General features: G+C 38.7%; 1 protein-coding gene across 1 annotated transcript in view; it reads right to left on the bottom strand.

Annotated features, from left to right (window-relative positions):
* The window catches only part of ME2 (malic enzyme 2), a 70,097-nt gene that overhangs the window by 25,569 nt on the left and 25,181 nt on the right, over positions 1 to 19,347 (bottom strand). The window contains exons 3-7 of the mRNA XM_068563397.1: positions 16,227 to 16,360; positions 6,421 to 6,570; positions 3,593 to 3,668; positions 2,019 to 2,180; positions 1,604 to 1,707 (exon numbers count right to left, since the gene is read on the bottom strand). Coding sequence (XP_068419498.1) covers positions 1,604 to 1,707; positions 2,019 to 2,180; positions 3,593 to 3,668; positions 6,421 to 6,570; positions 16,227 to 16,360 — 626 coding nt within the window. The remainder of the gene's footprint in view (positions 1 to 1,603; positions 1,708 to 2,018; positions 2,181 to 3,592; positions 3,669 to 6,420; positions 6,571 to 16,226; positions 16,361 to 19,347) is intronic.

Here is a 19,347-nt window from a genome sequence, read left to right as displayed (position 1 = left end):
TAATGGAGAACGCTGAATGCAAAATTAGGGAATGGGGTCTTTATTCCGTATCTGATCTAGAATCACTGATGGCTAGAGAAGGCAAGAATTCATCTGAGACTCCCTTTAGGAAGGATAAACCTGCCAGTGATACACAGCATATATCAACCTGGGGAGAGATGAGAAAGAAGGAAAAATAGCTAGGCAGCTATTATGAGAGGATGACAAGAAGATCTGAAGCAGAAGCCACAGGAAGTGAAAGGGCCAATTATGAGACATCAGAATGAACAAAAAGAAGCTGACGATGAGGACCACCTGGGAAGTGAGAGAAATGCTGTTAAAATGCCAAGGCAGCCTGGATGACTAAGAGATACTATCTGATTGTCCAAGGCAGGGAAGTAAGGGGAAGGGGAGGAGATGGCAATTTTGGGGAAGATAAAAAGTTTAGTTTTAGATATGTCAACTTTGATTCTGAAAAGGAGTTAATTTTTTACTATCTTCCATGTACCAGTAATCTACAAGGTAGGGCAGGGCTAGATCATAAAGAGTTTGGACTTTATGGCAATAGGAAACCACTGATAGATTTCAAACAAAAGAATGATACAATGAAGTGCATGTTTTCAAAAGACTAATCTGGTGGTAAGGTGGAGAGGAAATGGAGAGAAGTTGGAGGAAGGTTTTAAAGAATCCAAAAGAGAGATGAGGATCTGCAGAAAGGCTGTGGCAATGGAGAAGAGGAGATATATTTCTGAGGCATTTAAGGGATAGTACCAACTGGATTTGAGGATTGAATGACACTATACGGGGTTGATGGAGGAGGAGAAAGAGTCAAAGATTAGACCAAGATCAAAGGTCTGGCGACAGGGTGCATGTTAATGCCATTATTAGAGGCTGGATTTTCAGAAGATAGGCAATTTAGAAAGGGAAGTTGTTCTGGACATGAATATGAAGGAGCAACAAAATGTCTAGATGGAGGATTCCAACTGTTGGAAACGCAAGCCTCAGAGGGAGGTGGGACTACAGAGATGGGTTTTCATGGACTTAGGAGTCACATGCATAAAGGTCATAGCTTACAAGACTATGAGAAGAGAAGAGAACTATGTATTCACCCACATTTAATAAGAGAGGAAGAAAAACCAGTGGAGATGACAAAGGAAAGAAAAAAGGTGAGAGAAAGACCAAGTTAGGAAAGTCTTTTAGTGGTCAAGAGAAAACAATTTCAAGGATGTAGGAGTGGAAAACCTGGTCAGATGCTGCAAAGAGGAGAGAGAAGAAGACCAAATGGTCAGCGAATTTAAAACACGAAAGCTGCACAAGAGTTTCACTGGAATGGTGGAGTTAGCCTGGATGCCAAGGGCTGAAAGAACTACACAGTGAGGGTATTTTAGGAGCAGTGAGTGCAGACTTCAAGATTTCAGTGTGCTCAAGATGTCAGATAACTCAGGAGGGCAAGGCAGAGGGTATCACCACACATCAGCACATTGAATCAGGCAGGCAAGAACCAAAGTTCTCCAAAATTTAATCTCCTTCTACCTATCTTCACAAAAGATAAAGGAAAACAAAACTGTGGTTCCTTTTTTTTTTTTAAGAGATGCTTTCATATACTCAAACTTTTAAAAAATACCTGTCAGTAATGGCCTTCATAAACTCATCAATCAGATCATCATAATGTTGTGATCGATCTCTTTTCTGATATAAACCCATGTAAAATGGATCTTTTAAGAGTGCCTATAAAACAGAACAAATGTAAAAATAAAAGCATTCTGTTATATAACCAGTTTAAACATATTCTATAAAACAAAAATTGTAAAATAAAGAAGTTAATAATTTTTAAAACTTTATTGCCCTTCTTCAAAAAACTTAATAGTATTAATTTACTATTATTTGCATAAATATTAAAAGGCGTTTAAGACAAAGGCTAATATCTAATCACAGAATTTTCTCTTCTTGTATTTCTTCAAAAGAGGAATGTAATAAAGCAGTTTTGTTTTTTTTTTAATATGGGAGAAGGGTCAAAGGGGGAAAATGATTTTACTCACTGGATTATCAGTTCCTACATCAATACACACAGGCAGGCATCTATCAGGCCGTATTCCAGCACAAGCTGTATACAAACAAAGTTTTCCTACTGGAATTCCCATTCCATAGACACCCAGATCTCCAAGACCCAGAATTCTCTCTCCATCAGTCACCACAACAGCCTTAATTACAAATAAAGTAAAATAAATTATAAGTTGTCCAAAATGGAGCACTTAAGAAACACATTTATAAAAAGATTCTCTTCATCACAAAACAGCACGTATTAGATTATTCCATTCACATGAACATGTAAATCTACAGAGAGAGAAGTGCATTAGTGGTTGTCTAGGGCTGAGGGGGGAGTGATACTAATGGGTACAGGGCTTTTCCGGCAGGGTGGGGATGAGGGAGCTGTGATGAAAATGTTCTCAATGATGATGGCTGCACAACTCCGTGAATATACTACAAATTACTGAATTTACATTTTAAGCCAGTGAATGGCATTGTACGTGAATTTTGTCTCAGAAAAGCTACTATTAAAAACAAAACAAAAAACCTCGAAAAAAGATTCTCTTCACATATTTTCACTCTCACTTTTAAAAATAAAATTGTTTCTTAACTAACTTTCAAAGTTAACCAACCAAGAATACTTAAAATTCTAGGGTTTCTAGAATCTAGATGTAAAGAGGAGAATTAACTAGATTTGCTTTCCCTGTGTCTTTGGTTTAGGAGTAGAATGCTTCTGACTAGAGGATCAACTTGAATATGTTCACAATGACTAAAAAGGGGAGAGGGGAACTTCTGATAAAGATTAACCCTAGGAGAAAAAAAGAGTTTAGAAATAACATGTTACTCCAAATAATAACTGAAGCCAAACAAGAGAAACCTTAGCAATGGAGAAAAAAATCTAGAATAAAAAATACACCTACAAGGTTTTAAGAGGATACTATGAATTTAATTATCTGACCAAATTTTTTTTAGGTTATTGGAACAAATGATAATTCATCAAAGATCATTTTGGTGAGGAAGACACGCAATACAGGCAAGTAAGATTACTGCCTGTAATAAACACTAAAGCCTACCAAAAGATCTTAAATAAGCCATTAGTTTTTGTTTTATGAAAGACAGCCAGATTGACAGCTGTTTATATTTGCTAAATTTGAAATGCTAAGAGTTTTATATTTGCTTAAGGATCTAAATCTATCTTAGATTTAGAAGAAAAAAGACATAATGAATCCTCCCCATTGCCCACCAGAATAAAAGTTTTAATGGCATTTTAATGTATTTTCTTTACCTAGAATAATACTAACTGAAAAAGTAAAGGAATATAGAGAAGGCAGGAGATACCAGCGGTACTGAAGTGAGCAGGCTCACCTTACTAGGTCCAACTGCTTTCCCAGGGCAAACTCTATACCAGTCACCCATTTTATAATTACTATCATGATTTCCTCAGAGCACTAAATCTACATGTATGCAAGCACAAAATAAATCAGAGCAACAATGAAAAAAAATTGTTCTTGAAAATTTTACCTTGTAAGAGGTAACTTACATAGAAAGAAAAAACATTGTGAAAGGAAGGTTGTGCTATTAGTACCTTAACATGATTTTCTGGCCAGTTATCCACAATTGATCTAACATGACCTCTGTCTGAGATTGAAATAAATAATCCCCTGCAACAGAACAAAAACACTTTTGCATTTCACAGCAGTTTTTGGTTTTTTCTAAGTTTTTGTTCATAATTGGAATATTTAGATATTTTAATAAAACATCAAGACACAGTGTCATTTCCAAGCAGATTTACCTAAGTTACACAGGTTTATTTTCAAATATTTTCAACCACTTCAAACTGTAATTGCATTGTTCACATAGTAGCTGTAACAAAGGTTATTATTAAATGATGTGATCATTCTTACCCAAGAAGAAATGTATCCACATCTCCTATTCAAATAAACTCAATATACCTCCAGTAAAAAGCAATATAAAGACAACCCACCAATGCAGGAAAGCACGATAAGGCTAAGTAAACTACTGTTAAAAGTCACTGAAACTGAAAATTTGAAATCTGAAGGAGCAGAAAGGGAGAGAAGAAAACTATAGTAATTTCACATAAAAAATACATCCTTAAAGCATTAGGAAAAAGTAAAAAGTTATTTTAAACACTGTATATTGTTATCCAATTGAGATAATCCAGATTTCAAAAAAGGAAGAGAGGAAGGCAGGAAGAGAGACAGAAAAAAGAAACAAAGGTTCTAGAAAACAGGCCAAGTAAAGACGAGGGCCAATGGGCCCCCAGCGCCTTCAAACTGACTCAACGTTCTCACTGATATCTTTTTAAAAAAATTTATTTTATTGAAGTATAGCTGATTTACAATGTTGTGTTAATTTCTACCGTACAGCACAGTGATTCAGTTATACATACATATATACATTCTTTTTCATATTTTTTTCCATTATGGTTTATCACAGGATATTGAATATAGTGCCCTGTGCTATACAGTAGGACCGTGTTGCTCATCCATTCTTCTCATTGACATCTTAACTTTGGCATTACTATCCCAGCTTAAATCAGTTTAAACAGTTTCTCAACCAGAGCTTCATAGTAGAATCATCTGATGAGCTTTTTAAAAATGCCAGGTTTCTACCCCCAGAGATTCTGATTTAACTAGCCTGGAGTTAAACAACCAAGACCTACTGACCATCTTCTATGTAAAAAACAAAACAAAAACCACTGCCACTGCACAAATGATACACAGTATCTGCCCTCACCCAAAAGCTCTTTATGTTTCATGTGAGTTCTCAACTCTGGGTGCACATCAAAATCACACCAGGAGATTTTATGAAACTGCAACGCCTGGGCCCAACTCTAGACTAACTGAATCAGAATCTCTGTGGTTGGGGCCCAGGCACCAATATCTTTTTGTTTTCCTTTGTCCTTTAATCTGGATTGGGAAATACTATTATAAGTGAAAATGAAACTATAAAAGAGCTGAACAGCTGGGTTATACCACAGAAGTGCTTAGACACATTAATTGATGGCAGCACATAGGACAGAACAGACAGTGTTCTCAAAGTGTCTTCTGGGGAATACCTGCAACACCATCACCGACGGTGTTCATTACAATCCGGACCTCCAGACCTTTCTCTTTTTCATCAGAATCTTGGGAATAGGAAGGAGAGGAAAGTTGGCAAGGATCAACATTTTAAGTAACCCCCACAGATGTTTCATACGCACATTAAAGTTTGAAAGCCACTAGACTAGATGAGAGGAGACTGAAGATAAATGCTATCACACAGTGAATTTCTACATTTGTATCAATATGTAAGCAGGACGTGGGAAAAACAAAAGGATTGTGGAAAATGATTACAGGTTAGAGGAACAGACAAGAAAACTCAAATTAAAAAAAAAAAAAGAAAACTCAAATTAAGTAAAAATAGCATTTATACAATGCTTGTAAGTTTACAAAAAACTGTCACATCAGTTTCCTCATCTGACCTTCTCAGCAGCTCTTTGAAAGGTACTGGGATTCCTACCTTATGATAAACAGATTCGGAGGAATAAAGTAACTTATTCAAAGACTTGAGCCAATGCTCATTCCAGTACCCTTTCCACTTAAAATATTTGGAGGGGGGCTTCCCTGGTGGCGCAGTGGTTGGGAATCCGCCTGCCAATGCAGGGGACACGGGTTCGTGCCCCGGTCCGGGAAGATCCCACATGCCGCGGAGCGGCTAGGCCCGTGAGCCACAACTACCGAACCTGCACGTCTGGAGCCTGTGCTCCGCAACAAGAGAGGCCGCTATAGTGAGAGGCCCGCGCACCGCGATGAAGAGTGGCCCCTGCTCGCCGCAACTGGAGAAAGCCCTTGTACAGAAACGAAGACCCAACACAGCCAAAAATAAATAAATAAATTAATTAATTAAAATAGAAGAGAGAACAAGAATTACAGAAAAGTAGGAAAAGCTTTTAAAAAAAAAATTTGGAGGTGCTTGAACTATCTGAAAGTAAAATTTGTGTAAATTCATAAAAAAGGACAAACAATAGAAATAAAGCTGATAAAAAAATGAGAATCTATCTCTTAATTGGCCAGATTGTCAAAAACTTTTATGATTATTCTGCAGAATATGCCACCAAAATTAAGAATACTGTGGGTTTTATTTTTTTTGGTACAAAAATGCACATTTCCTCTAACAATCATAAATACTTGAAGAAGGTTAGGAATAAATGATGGTATTTCCACAAAATAAAAGATATGACATGTTATATTTTTATTAATCCCTTTTGGTCCAAATTAAGCTTTTGTGAGGTGGGAAATGTGGTTGGATAAGACTGCAACACATTAAAATAGAAATGTAATAGGGGCTATGAAGTGATGTTGTTTCTATGCAATTGTCATCTGCAAATATATTTTTAAAAATAAGCCTTACCTAGGTCTTCTAAAGATGTGTCCATACTGGGAGCAGGCAAGACCAACTGTTGGTGTATATACAATTGGCAGTAGACTTTCGATATCATCTTGCAGTATTCTGTAAAACAACTTCTCATTTCTTTCTTGTATTCCCATTATATAGATGTATCTGAAATTAAGCACAGCAAATAATGTCTACATCAGCCAGCATTAGACTAAAGACTTTGGCCTTTGAAGTCAAATCTAAACATCTAAAATTGAGGACTCCCTCCCCCTGGAAAACAAAACCCTACATTATCATTATATAATACCCAGGACTAAAAATCAACAAAAATAAAAATGTGCTTAAATGGTAGATGGTGATGATGAAAAGAATAATAACAGAAGCAACAGTTAACATTTATTGAGCTCTTACTGTGAGTCAGGCTCTGTATCAGGCACTGGAAATGCGAAAATTACCATGAGGCCCCACCCTCAAGGACCTAATCTTCAAGGTGACTGACACGTAAATAAGGAAATAAAATAAAGTGGCATTCATTCAAATATTTACAAAATACTAACTATGTGCCAGGTACTATTCTGAACTCCAGGGATGTAAGAAGTGCCCCTGTCCTCATGGAATGAGTTTGTATGTTTGTTTATTTGTTTATTTACCCATCCATCCATCCATCTATCCATCTATCTGCAGCACATGGCATGCAGGATCTTAGTTCCCTGACCAGGGATCAAACCCATGCCCCCCTGCAGTGGAAGAGAGGAATCCTAACCACTGGACCACCAGGGAAATTCCCTCATGGAGTTTATAATCCAGGAGGCTTATAGGCATTTTAAGTTCTATACAGGGCACATAGGTAGCACAAAAGGAGGCAATGGTCAATTCATATAAATATATAAATAACAGCTTTTAAAGAATAAAGTTTAGAAAACAGGGAGATGTTGGCCTGAAAAACCAGTAATCACACTGAATTAAATATGTCTAAAACAGACTCATTGTCTTTTCCCCACATTTGTTTCTCCTCTTGTTATCATCTGATCAAATGGGAATCCATCCAGAGTCCATTCTTGATTTCTTGCTCTCCCACCCTCCCCCACCCCAACCTAATAAATCAATATGTCCCACAGAGACTACCTGTGAAATATCTTTCAAATATTTATTTCCTCCCTCCATCCCCACCCAGCCCAAGCCACCGTCACTTCTCACCTGGGCTACCTCAGGAACCTTTTTTTTCTAGTTGGGGAGAAGATGGCGGAAGAGTAAGACACGGAGATCACCTTCCTTCCCACAGATACAGTAGAAATACATCTACACGTGGAACTGCTCCTACAGAACACCCACTGAACGCTGGCAGAAAACGTCAGACCTCCCAAAAGGCAAGAAACTCCCCCTGTACTTGGGTAGGGCAAAAGAAAAAAGAAATAACAGAGACAAAAGAATAGGGACGGCACCTGCACCAGTGGGAGGGAGCTGTGAAGGAGGAAAGATTTCCACGCACTAGGAAGGACCTTCACGGGCAGAGACTGCGGGTGGCAGAGGGGGGAAGCTTCGGAGCCACGGAGGAGAGCGCAACAACAGGGGTGCGGAGGGCAAAGCGGAGAGACTCCCGCACGGAGGATCGGCGCCGAGCAGCACTCACCAGCCCGAGAGGCTTGTCTGCTCCCCAGCCGGGGCGCGCGGGGCTGGGAGCTGAGGCTCGGACTTCGGTCGGATCCCAGGGAGAGGGCTGGGGTTGGCGGCGTGAACACAGCCTGAAGGGGTTAGTGCACCACAGCTAGCCGGGAGGGAGTCCGGGAAAAAGTCTGCAGCTGCCGAAGAGGCAAGAGACTTTTTCTTGCTTATTTGTTTCACGGCGCGCAAGGAGAGGGGATTCAGAGCACCGCCTAAACGAACTCCAGAGACTGGCGTGAGCCGCGGTCATCAGCGCGGACCCCAGAGACGGGCGTGAGACGCTGGGGCTGCTGCTGCCGCCTCCAAAAATCCTGTGTGCGAGCACAGGTCACTCTCCACACCGCCCCTCCCGGGAGCCTGTGCAGCCCGCCACTGCCAGGGTCCCGTGATCCAGGGACAACTTCCCCAGGAGAACACACGGCGCACCTCAGGCTGCTGCAACGTCACGCCGGCCTCTGACGCCGCAGGCTCGCCCCGCCTCCTCTATACCCCTCCCTCCCCGCGGCCTGGGTGAGCCAGAGCCCCTGAAGCAGCTGCTCCTTTAACCCCGTCCTGTCTGGGCGGGGAACAGACACCCTCAGGCGACCTACATGCAGAGGCCGGTCCAAATCCAAAGCTGAACCCCGGGAGCTGTGCGAACAGAGAAGAGAAGGGGAAATCTCTCCTAGTAGCATCAGAAGCAGTGGATTAAAACTCCACAAACAACTTGATGTGTCTGCATCTGTTGAATACCTGAATAGACAACGAATCATCCCAAATTCAGGAGGTGGACTTTGGGAGCAGGATATATTAATTTTTCCCCTTTTCCTTTTTTTGTGAGTGTATATGTATATGCTTCTGGGTGAGATTTTGTCTGTATAGCTTTGCTTTATAATAGCTTTATTTTACTTCACTATATTATAGCCTCTTTCTTTCTTTCTTTCTTTCTTTCTTTCTATTTTTTCTCCCTTTTACTCTGAGCCGTGTGGACGAAAGGCTCTTGGTGCTCCAGCCAGGCATCAGGGCCGTACCTCTGAGGTGGGAGAGCCAACTTCAGGACACTGGTCCACAAGAGACCTCCCAGCTCCACGTAATACCAAACGGCAAAAATCTCTCAGAGATCTCCATCTCAACATCAAGACCCAGCATCACTCAATGACCAGCAAGCTACAGTGCTGAACACCCTGTGCCAAACAACTAGCAAGACAGGAACACAGCCCCATCCATTAGCAGAGAGGCTGCCTAAAATCATAATAAGGCCACAGACACCCCAAAATACACCACCAGACGTGGACGTGCCCACCAGAAAGACAAGATCCAGCCTCATCCACCAGAACTCAGGCACTAGTTCCATCCACCAGGAAGCCTTCACAACCCACTGAACCAACCTTAGCCACTGGGGACAGATACCAAAAACAACGGGAACTACGAACCTGCAGCCTGTGAAAAGGAGACCCCAAACACAGTAAGATAAGCAAAATGAGACGACAGAAAAACACACAGCAGATGAAGGAACAGGGTCAAAACACACTAGACTTAACAAATGAAGAGGAAATAGGTAGTCTACCTGAAAAAGAATTCAGAATAATGATAGTAAGGATGATCCAAAATCTGGGAAATAGAATAGACAAAATGCAAGAAGCATTTAACAAGGACGTAGAAGAACTAAAGAGGAACCAAGCAACGATGAAAAACACAATAAATGAAATTAAAAATACTCTAGATGGGATCAATAGCAGAATAACTGAGGCAGAAGAAAGGATAAGTGACCTGGAAGATAAAATGGTGGAAATAACTACTGCAGAGCAGGATAAAGAAAAAAGAATGAAAAGAACTGAGGACAGTCTCAGAGACCTCTGGGACAACATTAAACGCACCAACATTCGAATTATAGGGGTCCCAGAAGAAGAAGAGAAAAAGAAAGGGACTGAGAAAATATTTGAAGAGATTATAGTTGAAAACTTCCCTAATATGGGAAAGGAAATAGTTAACCAAGTCCTGGAAGCACAGAGAGTCCCATACAGGATAAACCCAAGGAGAAACACGCCAAGACACATATTAATCAAACTGTCAAAAATTAAATATAAGGAAAACATATTAAAAGCAGCAAGGGAAAAACAGCAAATAACACACAAGGGAATCCCCATTAGGTTAACATCTGATCTTTCAGCAGAAACTCTGCAAGCCAGAAGGGAGTGGCAGGATATACTTAAAGTGATGAAGGAGAAAAACCTACAACCAAGATTACTCTACCCAGCAAGGATCTCATTCAGATTTGATGGAGAAATTAAAACCTTTACAGACAAGCAAAAGCTGAGAGAGTTCAGCACCACCAAACCAGCTTTACAACAAATGCTAAAGGAACTTCTCTAGGCAAGAAACACAAGAGAAGGAAAACACCTACAATAACAAACCCAAAACATTTAAGAAAATGGGAATAGGAACATACGTATCGATAATTACCTTGAATGTAAATGGATTAAATGCTCCCACCAAAAGACACAGGCTGGCTGAATGGATACAAAAACAAGACCCATAGATATGCTGTCTACAAGAGACCCACTTCAGACCTAGAGACACATACAGACTGAAAGTGAGGGGATGGAAAAGATATTCCATGCAAATGGAAATCAAAAGAAAGCTGGAGTAGCAATTCTCATATCAGACAAAATAGACTTTAAAATAAAGACTATTACAAGAGACAAAGAAGGACACTACATAATGATCAAGGGATCGATCCAAGAGGAGGGTATTACAATTGTAAATATTTATGCACCCAACATAGGAGCACCTCAATACATAAGGCAAATACTAACAGCCATAAAAGGGGAAATCGACAGCAACACAATCATAGTAGGGGACTTTAACACCCCACTTTCACCAATGGACAGATCATCCAAAATGAAAATAAATAAGGAAACACAAGCTTTAAATGATACATTAAACAAGATGGACTTAATTGATATTTATAGGACATTCCACCCAAAAACAACAGAATACACATTTTTCTCAAGTGCTCATGGAACATTCTCCAGGATAGATCATATCTTGGGTCACAAATCAAGCCTTGGTAAGTTTAAGAAAATTGAAATCGTATCAAGTATCTTTTTCCGACCACAACGCTATGAGACTAGATATCAATTACAGGAAAAGATCTGTAAAAAATACAAACACATGGAGGCTACACAATACACTACTTAATAACGAAGTGATCACTGAAGAAATCAAAGGGGAAATCAAAAAATACCTAGAAACAAATGACAATGGAGATACGACGACCCAAAACCTATGGGACGCAGCAAAAGCAGTGCTAAGAGGGAAATTTATAGCAATACAAGCCTACCTCAAGAAACAGGAAACATCTCGAATAAACAACCTAACCTTGCACCTAAAGCAATTAGAGAAAGAAGAACAAAAAAACCCCAAAGCCAGCAGAAGGAAAGAAATCATAAAGATCAGGTCAGAAATAAATGAAAAAGAAATGAAGGAAACAATAGCAAAAATCAATGAAACTAAAAGCTGGTTCTTTGAGAAGATAAACAAAACTGATAAACCATTAGCCAGACTCATCAAGAGAAAAAGGGAGAAGACTCAAATCAATAGAATTAGAAATGAAAAAGGAGAAGTAACCACTGACACTGCAGAAATACAAACGATCATGAGAGATTACTACAAGCAACTCTATGCCAATAAAATGGACAACCTGGAAGAAATGGACAGATTCTTAGAAATGCACAAACTGCCGAGACTGAACCAGGAAGAAATAGAAAATATGAACAGACCAATCACAAGCACTGAAATTGAAACTGTGATTAAAAACCTTCCAACAAACAAAAGCCCAGGACCAGATGGCTTCACAGGCGAATTCTATCAAACATTTAGAGAAGAGCTAACACCTATCCTTCTCAAACTCTTCCAAAATATTGCAGAGGGAGGAACACTACCAAACTCATTCTACGAGGCCACCATCACCCTGATACCAAAACCAGACAAAGATGTCACAAAGAAAGAAAACTACAGGCCAATATCACTGATGAACATAGATGCAAAAATCCTCAACAAAATACTAGCAAACAGAATCCAACAGCACATTAAAAGGATCATACACCATGATCAAGTGGGGTTTATCCCAGGAATGCAAGGATTCTTCAACATACGCAAATCAATCAATGTGATACACCATATTAACAAATTGAAGGAGAAAAACCATATGATCATCTCAATAGATGCAGAGAAAGCTTTCGACAAAATTCAACACCCATTTATGATAAAAGCCCTGCAGAAAGTAGGCATAGAGGGAACTTTCCTCAACATAATAAAGGCCATATATGACAAACCCACAGCCAACATTGTCCTCAATGGTGAAAAACTGAAACCATTTCCACTAAGATCAGGAACAAGACAAGGTTGCCCACTCTCACCACTATTATTCAACATAGTTTTGGAAGTGTTAGCCACAGCAATCAGAGAAGACAAAGAAATAAAAGGAATCCAAATCGGAAAAGAAGAAGTAAAGCTGTCACTATTTGCAGATGACATGATACTATACATAGAGAATCCTAAAGGTGCTACCAGAAAACTCCTAGAGCTAATCAATGAATTTGGTAAAGTAGCAGGATACAAAATTAATGCACAGAAATCTCTTGCATTTCTATACACTAATGACGAAAAATCTGAAAGTGAAATTAAGAAAACACTCCCGTTTACCACTGCAACAAAAAGAATAAAATATCTAGGAATAAACCTACCTAAGGAGACAAAAGACCTGTATACAGAAAATTATAAGACACTGATGAAAGAAATTAAAGATGATACAAATAGATGGAGAGATATACCATGTTCCTGGATTGGAAGAATCAACATTGTGAAAATGACTCTACTACCCAAAGCAATCTACAGATTCAATGCAATCCCTATCAAACTACCACCGGCATTTTTCACAGAACTAGAACAAAAAATTTCACAATTTGTATGGAAACGCAAAAGACCCCGAATAGCCAAAGCAATCTTGAGAAAGAAAAACGGAGCTGGAGGAATCAGATTCCCTGACTTCAGACTATACTACAAAGCTACAGTAATCAAGACAGTTTGGTACTGGCACAAAAACAGAAATATAGATCAATGGAACAGGATAGAAAGCCCAGAGATAAACCCACACACATATGGTCACCTTATCTTTGATAAAGGAGGCAAGCATATACAGTGGAGAAAAGACAGCCTCTTCAATAAGTGGTGCTGGGAAAATTGGACAGCTACATGTAAAAGTATGAAATAAGAACACTCCCTGACACCATGCACAAAAATAAACTCAAAATGGATTAAAGACCTAAGTGTAAGGGCAGACACTATCAAACTCTTAGAGGAAAACATAGGCAGAACACTATGACATACATCACAGCAAGATTCTTTTTGACCCAGCTCCCAGAGAAATGGAAATAAGAACACAAATAAACAAATGGGACCTAATGAAACTTAAAAGCTTTTGCACAGCAAAGGAAACCATAAACAAGATGAAAAGACAACCCTCAGAATGGGAGAAAATATTTGCAAATGAAGCAACTGACAAAGGATTAATCTCCAAGATTTACAAGCAGCTCATGCAGCTCAATAACAAAAAAACGAACAACCCAATCCAAAAATGGGCCGAAGACCTAAATAGACATTTCTCCAAAGAAGATATACAGATGGCCTACAGACACATGAAAGAATGCTCAACATCATTAATCATTAGAGAAATGCAAATCAAAACTACAATGAGATATCATCTCACACCGGTCAGAATGGCCATCATCAAAAAATCTAGAAACAATAAATGCTGGAGAGGGTGTGGAGGAAAGGGAACACTCTTGCACTGTTGGTGGGAATGTAAATTGATACAGCCACTATGGAGAACAGTATGGAGGTTCCTGAAAAAACTACAAATAGAACTACCATACGACCCAGCAATCCCAATACTGGGCATATACCCTGAGAAAACCATAGGTCAAAAAGAGTCATGTACCAAAATGTTCATTGCAGCTCTATTCACAATAGCCAGGACATGGAAGCAACCTAAATGTCCATCGACAGATGAATGGATAAAGAAGATGTGGCACATATATACAATGGAATATTACTCAGCCATAAAAAGAAATGAAATGGAGGTATTTGTAATGAGGTGGATGGAGTTAGAGTCTGTCATACAGAGTGAAGTAAGTCAGAAAGAGAAAAACAAATACAGTATGCTAACACATATATACGGAATCTAAGGAAAAAAAAAAAAAAAAAAAGGCCATGAAGAACCTAGTGGCAAGAAGGGAATAAAGACACAGACCTACCAGAGAATGGACTTGAGGATATGGGGAGGGGGTGGGGTGAGATGTGACAGGGTGAGAGAGTGTCATGGACATATATACACTACCAAATGTAAAATAGATAGCTAGTGGGAAGCAGCTGCATAGCACAGGGAGATCAGCTTGGTGCTCTGTGACCACCTAGAGGGGTGGGATGGGGAGGGTGGGAGGGAGGGAGATGCAAGAGGGAAGAGAAATGGGAACATATTGTATATGTATAACTGATTCACTTTGTTATAAAGCAGAAGCTAACACACCATTGTAAGGCAATTATACTTCAATAAAGATGTTTAAAAAAAAAAAAAAGGAACCTTTTCTTTTCAAACCTTATTAACACCACAGGCATCAAAGTAACAGCCTTTATTTTATTTTATTTTTTTATTTTAGGATGAAAGCTTCTATGTTTATTTGTTTAGTAAACAAACCATTAAGCTAAAAACTAGAGAACAAGTAACTAAAGATTAAAAGAGCACAGAGGTATTGTTGAAGAAAATTAAAAGTAAAGATAGTAAAGTTAGTTTTTTTTTAATTGGAGTATAGATGTTTTACAATGTTGTAGTCTCTATTCTCACAATTTTGTTCCCCTGCTCCAATCCTATTCTTCTCTGAAAAACATAACATACCTCTGACCATTTCTATTCTCCCTGAATGGCTTCCAAACGCCAGTTTCATAGGCTTAAGCTCCTAAAATAGTTAACTAGACCTCAATGACTACTTTCCTGCGTCATCTTCATACTGAATTACTTCACCTCCTCAAATGCACCACAACTCTGACATTGGAGTTGCAGCATAGGACGACACACCCTTTGCCTGGAACACCCTCTGCCCAGGCACAGTCCTCTACTCATGCTCTCCAAATGCAGCTCAGTTGGCACACTCTCGGGGGTCCTTTTCCGTCATTCCCTGCCCCCCACCACACACAGATACACTTTAGAGTTTCCTGTCTTCAGGTCCTGTTAATACTCTCCTCCCTCTTCTGTAACTCTCATGCCACTTCTTAACTTTGTCTTCCCTCCATGGTAACATGAATTCGAGACTATAGATATTTTCATGTATACATATATGCCCCATAATGTAAAGAAACCACTCTCACTAGTCACCAATATCTAATAATCCCCTATATTTTATAAACCCAATAAATATTTTTAGTTCTACAGTCAGACTGGTCCCTCTACCAGAATACCCTGCCCTTCCTTCTCATTTTGCCTGCTCCTTGTAACATACTGTTTCAAATTCAGCTCAGGCATCACTTCCTCCAGGAAGTGATTCCCCAGGCTTGGCCGGCACTCCTCTTCAGGTTTTCAGAATGTACTCTACAGGTCCCTTTTTCTCACTGTGCTACACAATGACAGTCATAGTATAACTATCTATTGATAAGCTCCTAGAAGGCAGGCTGTGAGTTACTGCGGTAGCCATACATTCTAATTTGCCCGGGACAGTTTCAGTTACTTCTTTTTTACTCCCCAAAGTGTCCGGGATTGGATGATATATTACATGGCCGCCCTATCTATCACCCAGTTTATATCCTCAGTGGCTAGCAACGGCACACACAAAGTAGGTGATCAGTAAAAGTTACTGAATAGAATGGGTGCAAATTAGGTGATAGCCTCTGCTTCTAACATTCCATTCAAACCTGAAATGCTCTGTGATTTTAACCATAAAAAACTGATTTTTGCTAAATTTTACAATAGTGAAAATAAGTGAAGGAAACAATCATTATAAACCAACTGACTAAAACAAAAGTTTCATTATGAGACTGTATATTTCTCATGCCATAATAATCATAATACTCCCAATTTTTCTGATCAGAACACCAATAAAAAAACTAAACATCTAATCAACTCTTACTTTTCCAAAGGGCCATTCAACTTCTTCACATTTCTGTGGAATCGTAAGGCTTGAATATCTTGTGTCTCTATTTTGGGAGGTAGAAGTCCTTGAAGACCAAGCATTTGTCGTTCCTGTAATGTAAATGCCATCCCCTAAAAAGGAAAAAATAAAAGGATTAAAAGTTATTACTTACAGGGGTAGCAATGGTGCATCCTACCAAACATAATTTAAACATAAACTTAAAAAGATCAACAAGATATCATTTTTGCCCAGACTTTCATAAATTTATAAGATTGATCATATCTAGTACTGGGGAGGGTATAGTAAAAGAATTACTCTCACATACCATTGCTGGGAATATAAACTGGTTTAGGCTTTTTGAAAGCCAATTTCAAAGTACTCTTAGATTTTTTTTTAAATGCACATACTTTATTATTTTTTTAACTGAAGTATAGTTGACTTACAATATTAGTTTCAGGAGTACAACATAGTGATTCAATGTTTTTATAGATTAAACTCCATTTAAACTTATTATAAAATAATGACTATATTTCCCTGTGCCATACAATATATCCTTGTAGCTTATTTATTTTATACAAAGTAGTTTGTACCTCTTAATCCTCTACCCCTACCTTGCCCTTCTCCCCTTGCCTCTCCTCTCCTCCTAACCACTAGTTTGTTCTCTATATCTGTGAGTCTGTTTCTGTTTTGTTATATCCATTCACTTGTTTTGTTTTTCAGATTCCACATATAAGTGACATCACACAGTATTTGTCTTTGTCTGACTTATTTCACTAAGCATAATACTCCAGGTCCATCCATATTGTTGCAAATGGCAGAATTTCATTCTTCTTTATGGCTGAATGATATTCCATTGTGTGTACATATATCTTCTTTATCCATTCATCTGTTGAGGGACACTTAGGTCGCTTCCATATCTTGAGTGCACATAAAGCAATTCTACTTCTAGTTAGTTATCCTAGAGATATATTCATATATAAAGACGCATATATGAAGAGATTAGTTGTAGCCTTGTTTCCAGTTCTCTTGCCTATTACAAACTAACTAAAAGTCCATCAATTATGGAAGAGTTAGCAACCTACGGTATTTCCATACAAACACTTAAACATGTATCTGTAAGTGTGTAGTAGAAAGATCTCCCAGATACACAGTTAGGAAAAAAAGTCAAGTTGAAAATCAAAACAAATTCACTGTTTATTATTATGTTTAGAAAACCCCCATAAAGTACATATTATATACAGATGTATGCATACATTAAAAATGAAATCAACAGAATACAGTTTGAAAGAACACAAACCAAATTAAGAGGCTACCGTGACTAGAAAGGAGTGAGGCTGAACAAAGGGAGGGGGAAGGAAGAATGATACTTAAGAAAAATTAACCTATGTAATAAATTCTTTTTCAGTTTCTGGTATTCAGCTATGGGTTAAATTTTTTTTTTTATCAAAGTGATATCAGTAAAAATGCCAGAGAAAGGACTTCTAAAAATCTTTTCCTCCATAAAAGCAACAAGAACCCTGGCCAAATGATCAGAATTCTGGAAATTAACCAAAGCTTTCAGCAACTGGAGAGCATTTATTCAAGAAAAACTGCTGAATTTCAGTAAGAACAGCAAGCTTCATGGCATTTAACTTGCCTTGTTCCTATTCTCCCCTCCCCAGCTCCACAGTAACCTTGAAAACGCAATCACTGGGAAACGATCACTTTGAAAATCAGAGCCTGGCAGTCACTGGAGAAGGCAGGAGGGTTTGGAGATTCTTCTAAAGCCCCATATCCAGGAAACTGTTATTATTTGACCTGGAAAACCCTATCTGCAAGGCTGTCTTTATTTGACCTGACTTGGAGCTCAGGCAGTGTGAACAGCCTTTCCCGCCAGAAGAGTCTGTTGAAAACAATCAGAGGCAATTATTTAACATAGCAGCTCCCCAAGGCAGTAGATAACAGCTGGGGCAAACAACAGGCTAACCAAAAAGCTGAAAAGGAAAAGCTGAGAAACGAGATGTCCATGGGGAACTCTGAAATGCTGAGACATATTCCTGAGAACCTAGAAGGTCATATGCACAGCTGTACGCATGTCCAGGAAAGACTTGAGAAAGCCCTAAGCTCCCACCTCTGGCTAACCTTGAGGCTCTGTGTAAGCAGGAAGTGAAGGCTGATGCGTAGCTGTAAACTGCCTAGCTGAGTCCTGAAGGCACACCCCAGCAGGTACACAAAGCCCCTTGGCAAAGAATGGGAGACTTAATGGTTCTAGGTATTTAAGTTTCTGTTTAATCATTGGCTGATCACTAAGTTAACAAAGCAGAGACTTCAGTAGGCATATATAACAAGAAGAAAGAATTAGTTCAGAAACGACTGGGAGGAATGAATATCTGGTTTCCAGGGCAGCCACATTATTTTAAAAGCCCAGTTTTCAACCAAAAACCATAAGGCAAGCAAAAAACAAACAAACAAACAACAACAGCAACAAAACACATAAAGTCGGACTCATATACAGGAAAAAAGGGCAGTTAATTGAAATTGCCCCTGGGGAAGCCCAAACATTGCACTTACTAGACAAAGACTTTAAATTAGTTATTCTAGGGGAGGGATGAATTGGGAATTTGGGATTAACACACTACTATATATAAAATAGATAAACAACAAGGACCTACTGTACAGCACAGGGAACTATATTCAATATCTTGTAATAATCTATAATGGAAAAGAATCTGAACAAGAATATACTTTGCTGTATACCTGAAACACTGTAAATCAACTATACTTCAATTTAAAAAAAGAAAAAAATTAGTTATTCTAAATATATCAAAAAAACTAAAAAAACACCATTGTCTAATGAACTAAAAGAGAAGTATGAGAATGACATCCTACTAAACAGAGAATATCGATAAACAGAGAAGCTAAAAAAGGAACTAAATAGAAATTCTGGAATTGAAACTACAACTGAAATAAAAAATTCACTAAAGGGGCTCAACAAGCAGATTTGAGCAGTGGAAGAAAAAAACCATCAGATTTAAAGATGGGTCACTGAGATAATCCAGTCTGAGAAACAGAAAGGAAAAATAAGGAATAAATGTGAACAGACCTGAGAGACCAGCAAGAGTACCAACATGTACATAAC

The sequence above is a fragment of the Eschrichtius robustus genome, chromosome 14 (assembly GCF_028021215.1).
Source record: "Eschrichtius robustus isolate mEscRob2 chromosome 14, mEscRob2.pri, whole genome shotgun sequence".
In the NCBI taxonomy this organism is placed as follows: Eukaryota; Metazoa; Chordata; class Mammalia; order Artiodactyla; family Eschrichtiidae; genus Eschrichtius; species Eschrichtius robustus.
This window is presented reverse-complemented; position numbering and strand designations above follow the sequence as displayed.